The 6972-nt window shown below is 40.9% G+C and overlaps 1 protein-coding gene across 1 annotated transcript; it reads left to right on the top strand.

The window, feature by feature from the left end:
• The first annotated feature begins 2322 nt into the window (after positions 1-2322).
• LECT2 (leukocyte cell derived chemotaxin 2) lies at positions 2323-6500 on the top strand. The gene is made up of 7 exons (XM_053956767.1): positions 2323-2387; positions 2961-3093; positions 3956-4107; positions 4621-4791; positions 5120-5234; positions 5752-5903; positions 6304-6500. The coding sequence occupies exons 1-7, from the start codon at positions 2342-2344 to the stop codon at positions 6492-6494; spliced, it is 960 nt and encodes a 319-aa protein (XP_053812742.1). The 5' UTR covers positions 2323-2341; the 3' UTR covers positions 6495-6500.
• The last annotated feature ends 472 nt before the right edge of the window (positions 6501-6972 follow it).

Here is a 6972-nt window from a genome sequence, read left to right as displayed (position 1 = left end):
CTCATGCCCCAGATGAGAGGTCTGCACCTGCCAGCTCACCCAGGAAAGATGGGAAAGGCACTGAGACATCCCAAATGCATCATCCTACACTTGAAATCTGTTTTATAAAGAGTACTTTACCACAAGTGCATTAGATATATTGCAGTAGCAATGGTATTTTGATGTGTTTTTGAAAGACCAGAGCAAGATACAATGCTGTTAGGATCTCTCACAGAGAAGAAATAAAAATAAATGCACACAGTTATGAGCAATTTGGAGTCAGACCTGCACTCAGGAGAGATGGGGAAAAAGAATTGCAAAGAGCAGGCAGCTTAGAGCCATTTTACAAAGCACCAGACTGCAAAACAGGACTCAAGGAAAACCTTCTTCAGTGTCTGTGCACCTCCCATTTCTGTGCCTAGCAGTTTGGCTGGCTTTACACTAAGCCTTTCCTTCACCAGACTTTGTAGAGCAGATTGAAGTGCTGCAATTCTTGCCTTGGTAAAATTTGGAGCAGGTGAGTTCACAGGAGTCTATAAAAATTAGTAGATTTTCAAGGCAGGTCTGCCCCAGGCTAAAGTTATCTAATGAGGTATTTAAAACTATCCCACTGCAAACTGAAATAAATCACAAATAAAATCTAGTTGAGAGAGATCATTATTGGAGAAATCCCACTGGACACCCTTCAAATGAGAATGGCCAGGCATCCCCTGAAAAAAAAATTATATTTTTAAATGGTTTTGATTGCAGTAGGGAAAAACCTTTCAGCAGCCAGTACAGAGCTAGGCAAGCCCAGAAACACTTTACAACCTCTCTGCTATGAAATCCTCATTTAAAATGCCACCCATACCACCTCCCCTGCTGACTCCTGCTGTTAAGGAGAGCTGAGAGGTTTTGCAGAGAGCTTGTGTCAAATGAAGGAGAATAGGAATGAATGTTGTTTCTGGCAAGGATCATACAAAGCCACACATCCCATCTTTCAATTCAGGGATAAGCAGCATTCCCAAACCCTGAATGCCTACTGAGAGCCCTTACCAGCACATTTATCAGCCAAGACTCCATTATATGAAGCAAATTACAACAACAGCCCCGTCCAAACTGGACTGAAGGGACATAAGTTTTACATAAATATCTCTTTGGTGGTTATGAGTGTGGAAACCAGCAGCTCTTCCTGGCAGGATGGAGGAGAAAGCAGCAGGGATAAAACCAGCCAAACCACTTGTCGTAACCCCAGGGAGGGCTAAAAGATTATTTGGGGATTAAATATTGGCTGTAAAGAAAAGTTTGGAAACGCAAGTTAAAAATTTGTCTCCAACTGCTTGTTCCATGAAGGTTTTTAGAAAACACAATGTACAGATGCTTTTGCAAACTAGAAGTGGGGCGGAGATACATCTGTTTCTTCTCTGAATAAAATCTGTGAGACTTCCAGAGGTTTCTGTAACTTGAAATATCAAATAATTTATGTGAAAGCACCATGACTCATTTAAATTTCATATTATCCAAGACATATCTGTAAAGAAAATCTAATGCCTTTCTCTAAGTAGTGGAGAAAAATCAAACTGAAAGATTACCAGAGACACAAAGTACAATTAATATATTATTTATAGTACAATAGGTGAAACCAAGAAGGTACTGAAAGCATCACTTTAAAACCTAGAATTACTGAACTCCAGGTCAGTTCTACTCATGCAATGTGGGTTTGCAACTGTTGTTTCAGAACTTGAAGATGTTTTAATAAGTATTACACTGTTAAAAACCCAGGGTTTCAGTGAACAGACTTAATAGATTTAAGTGAAATAAATGACAATATCAGCTCAATCAGAAAAAAATAAATGTTTTGATGCAAAAGCATCTGTTTTTCCTTACATAAGTGAATACTCATTAACAACAATCACTTTCTGTGTTCTTGGTCACAAAGCCCTGGGAGAAATGAGCAGCAAAGGATAAATTGGTGACATCCACTCTGGAGTTTTGACCACCTTTTCCCTCCAGCTCAATCCTCTGAACCACATTTTTGGTTCCTACCATTTTTGGCCTAAAATGTACTCCAGGAACAGGAAGAAAAGATGTTAAGAAACAGCTCAACCAGAGTTTCCTGAAATGTGGGGTCATTTCCATCTCTTACTGTTAAGAGCCCGATTATTTTATCCATCTTTCCCAATCAGCTTTAACAACTGTCAGAGCCTGCAGACCACCACAGAGCCCAATATGGCAACACCACCTGCCTGGAGCTGTAATACTTTGCTTGAGGCTGATTGGCCAAGACAACGGACTTGGGCTTTCAAAAGCACATAAATACCTCAGGTGGCAGCTGTTCAACGTCTTTGACCGGATCGAAGAACACGGGTGACACGGCCCCAAAATGCCAACTCTCAGTCTGGTCACTCTGGTCAGCTTGGTGTCCACTGGTGAGTTGAGATTGCTGTATTGCAGCTGGGCTTGACTGGGTTTAGGCAGACAATAATGAATTATTGAAATTCACTTGAACATAAATAATGCTGAGGTTTTTTCCCTCTAGTTTTATGAGGAATGATGGTAATGTGGACAGTTATGACTATTATAAAATATGGAATTAGGTGTGCATTAAGAGACATATATTGAAGTAGTTGGCGGTTTCAGAAAGAATCATAAAATCATTAAGGTTTGAGAAGACCTCTAAGATCATCAAGTCCAACCATCAACCCAGCACCATTAGAAAGCAAAAATAATTTATTTCATAAACTATTTTTAAACATCTTTATCTATAGCTTTGCTTTTTTTTTTTGTTTATATACCTTAAAGTATGACATCAGGGAAAAATGGATCAAGTCTATACAGCAGGTTGTATAATGTCCTTTTACCTACAGTTTCTGAAATGACAAACTCCTTGGAGCTCACGTCTTTCACTTTAAACACCCTATTTTGTACCTGAACACTTTTCTGTTGCACTGGACTAAGAACATGGCTGAATTTTCCTCGTTTTTCCTCTTTTCCATGTGAAGTTTTCACCAAGCAGCTGGAGGCACACCCGCCCCAACAGCAGCACCGGCACTGGGCTCAGATCTGCAGCGGGAACCCCACCAACCGCATCCGCGGCTGCGACAGATACGGCTGCGGGAATTTCGGCGCTGACAGGTAACACAGCTGCCTGGTCGGGGGGGTCACCTTGCTTTCCTGAATTAAATGTTCAGGCAGGAGAAAGTACAGTTACACAGAGCTGACACTCAGAATGAGAGAATACTGTTGTCTGCAGGACCTCTTACTGATTTTTGGGCTATTCCTCAGCAATCTTACAGAAGCACAGTGATGCCACTGCTGACAACATTTGCAGGGGTGAAGGAGCAGGAGTGTTACATGAGTGTCACAGACAGAGTAAAGGAAATTGAAGTATTTTAAGGATTTGTGCTATTTACCCTTGTTGCTTATACTCCAGAAATTTAACCAACACTCAGCAAGAGCTTACAGGAAGCTGAGTAGATTCAATTACACAAACTAAAAATCTGTCAGCATCACTGTCTTTAAGTAGGGACCTCATACAACAACAGGTTGTATTTCTCTGAAAAAATGCTTTTATATGTAGAATGCATTTTCTTGTCATCTCCTCTCCCCAGGCTCTAAAAATGTCCCTCTTCATTATGTAGCTTCCAAATTTCTAAGTGAGAAAATGCCAGTCAAGATTCTGTTTTACGTGGTACAGATTTTTTTGGGATAAAATGGTACTTTTCTCTAACAGTTTGAAATACCCCATGAAATTGGGAAAATAAAAAATAAGCTTAAATTTGAAATTTCATCCTACTCTGAAGAAGGCCAGAATAATGTGAACAATTTACAACAACAACAAAAAAAAGATTCTTCAAACCTGCTACTTCTGTCCAATTTCATTGCAGGTAAAAAATTATTGTTAGACAAGCTCCAGCTATCATCCTGCATTACGTGACCAATTGAAACATAACATTAACCTTGAGAGATGCCCCTAATTATGTATTTCTGCCTCCAGGCACAGTGGCAAAGAAAAGCATGCAGGCGTGGACGTCATCTGCTCTGATGGAGCCACGGTGTATGCTCCCTTCAGCGGGCAGCTCTCGGGACCCATCCGGTTCTTCCATAATGGAAATGCCATTGATGATGGAGTCCAAATCAGGGGAGAAGGCAAGTAATTAACAGCAGGTGTGCTGTGAGGCGTGCACAAGTAATCACTTCATTTACTTGAGCAAGGTTTCTGTGGTTCTTCAACTCAAGCACAGTGTTGATTAATCTTACATCCTCTCCAGTACGTTGAAATACTGGAAGACAGCACCAGCAGGATGTAGTCCTTTCCTATGCTTTTCTTGGAGAGGAGGGAAGAAAGGAGTTGAAAAACAGGTAGCAGGAAAATAACAATCCCAAATCAAAAAATAGGAAACAGTAAAAATAAAGCACCGGAAATATAGCCTCAGTTGTGCTGAGAGGATGTTTTCCTGTCTCTATTTTCCAACACCCTTTTTTCCTTTTTGCCCTGACAAATATAGTAATTTTGATTTCACCATTGTTGGTACCTTGACTACATTTCTGCTTCATCCTAACAGTCTCCAGTAAGAGGCTGGCAGAGAATGCCTCTTGTTCACCCCAGGAGAAGATGCAGCTCATGTTTCCTGACCCCGCTTCCTCTCCCGTCTCTCCCAGATTACTGTGTGAAGCTCGTCTGCATTCACCCCATCCGGTACCACGGCCGAATCAACAGAGGGCAACGACTGGGGAAAATGCTGCCAATGCAAAAAGTATATCCTGGCATTATTTCTCATATCCACGTTGAGAACTGCGACCACTCTGATCCTACTCATCTGCTTACACCTGGTAAAAAAACCCTTAACAACAAAAAACACAACTCAGAACAAGAGTAGATTTGCCCTCTAGGACCTGTGATACTCTTTTTGAATTTTTGTATTTAAATCATGTTTCTTCTGTGAAATAACCCTAATTTAGAAATATTAGCTTAGGTCTACATTCCATTTACATTTCCTAAAGGATTACAAATTTTATGGAGAAAAATCCAACTAGAAGCATGGGATGTAATGTCAGTATGTCCTCACCTAACTGTAAATCAAAGATAGTAGTTGCAAACATGCAAGTGATAAACAATCTAGAAGTTAACTTTGATGTGCTGTGTTCCTGTGTTTCAAAGATGTTCCACCATTGCCACAACAGGACGGGCGCTGGGCTGCAGTCTGTGCTGGGAACCCTACCAACGAGATAAGAGGCTGTGATAAGTATGGCTGTGGATACTATGGGGCTCCAAGGTAATATAATAATTGGAACATGTGGGCTTTTGTTGTATTTCCACTGAATTAAGAGTTAAACTTTGTTTAAGTCACATAAAAATTACAGCTTTGAAGGCTTAGATTGGACTTGAGAACTTTTAGGCTGCCCATGTTGTTCATAAGACCTCTCTGCTTGGAGCTTTTTATCAGACTAAGCCATGCCTGACCTGACCTAGTGTTGGGAACACTCCTGACTCAAGTGGAGAGTTGGACTTGATGTCCTTCACACAACCAACCTTTCTGTGACTCTATGGTTTTATTATACTCTATGGTCTTTATTTAAAGACCTGGAAGAAAGGCATTTTTCTCCAACTCCAACAGGTCATCCACCCTACATGACATTGCCTCACCTACACCTTTGCAGATCCTTCAGCCAGTTTGCCGAGACTGTTTCTGTCCTAACAACCCATTTCCAGATCTCACCATGTGCTGCCTAACCTCTCTCTGCAGCACTGGGCCTGACCAGAGGTTTTTGTAAAGATGTGTTTGTTTTCAGACGCAGTGGCAAAGGGAAGCACCGAGCAGTGGATGTCATCTGTGCTGACGGGGCCACCGTGTACGCTCCCTTCTCTGGCCAGCTCTCTGGGCCTATTAAATTCTTCCACAATGGAAATGCCATTGATGATGGAGTCCAGATCAGGGGACCAGGTAAATAGCTATCTGTCATTTAACATTTGTCTTGAGCTCATATAGGATGCATTACCTTGCAGTTAGCTAAGTAGTTTAGCCATGTTTTCTTCCACTTACATACAGAACTTTTTGCTCCTGCTACAATGCAAATAACTGAATTCTGCAAAATGTCTTCAAGCTTTTCCCTTTCCTACACACAAATTCCCACCTTCTCCTTGCCTTCCCTCTTCTACTAAGTCAATGACTCCAACCACTACCTAATTTTTATGACCACAGTATTTCTGCTATTTTGGTATTTCCACTATTGCTATCTCAGTGGAAAGGACAAGACAGACATTGTTAATATTTCTGAAATATAGTACAGAAGAACAATTGCTTCATCAGTCATGTGAGGTTTTCCCTCTTGTTTTTTCACCAGAGTTCTGTGTGAAACTACTCTGTATCCACCCCATAAGATATAGTGGTGCCATTTCCAAGGGACAAGTCCTTGGGAAAATGTTGCCAATGCAAAGAGTATTTCCTGGGATCACATCTCATATTCACATTGAGAACTGCGACCACTCGGATCCTACAAGCAATCTTGAAAGGGGGAAAGGGCAAAGAGATTGAAATGGAAACACAGTAAATTTCAAATAAATCCATCTCAGCATCCAGAAGTTGTTTTTCTTCCCATGCACAACACTTCATACTATCACCTATTCAATACTTTGAGCCTTACACAAACAGCATCTGTTGGATGGCAACAGGGACTCACAAAAGAGAAAAAGATTTTTTTTGAATTTGCATTTACCAGATAATCAGAAAATTAGCAATGACTGGCTATAAGCTTTCTCAAAGTCTGAAAAATCAGCTAAAATGCAAAGTGCTCACTCCCTCCTGTGGCAGAGAAGGTGCATTCCTGTCAGCTTCTCCCCCAAGCACCAGCTGGCCTCATTTGTTCAGATCAGGGAGAAAAACAAATACTCTAAAAAAATCAGCTCATCAAAAATCCCAACATTCATCAATGCAGGCCTATTTAACTGGAAGTTTGCTGACATTCGACAGCCATTTGATTACCTTAAAGGTCTTTTCCAACCTCAGCAATTCT

The sequence above is a fragment of the Vidua chalybeata genome, chromosome 15 (genome assembly GCF_026979565.1).
Source record: "Vidua chalybeata isolate OUT-0048 chromosome 15, bVidCha1 merged haplotype, whole genome shotgun sequence".
Taxonomy (NCBI): Eukaryota; Metazoa; Chordata; class Aves; order Passeriformes; family Viduidae; genus Vidua; species Vidua chalybeata.
Note: the sequence above shows the minus strand (reverse complement) of the source record. Positions and strands in the feature narration are given on the sequence as shown.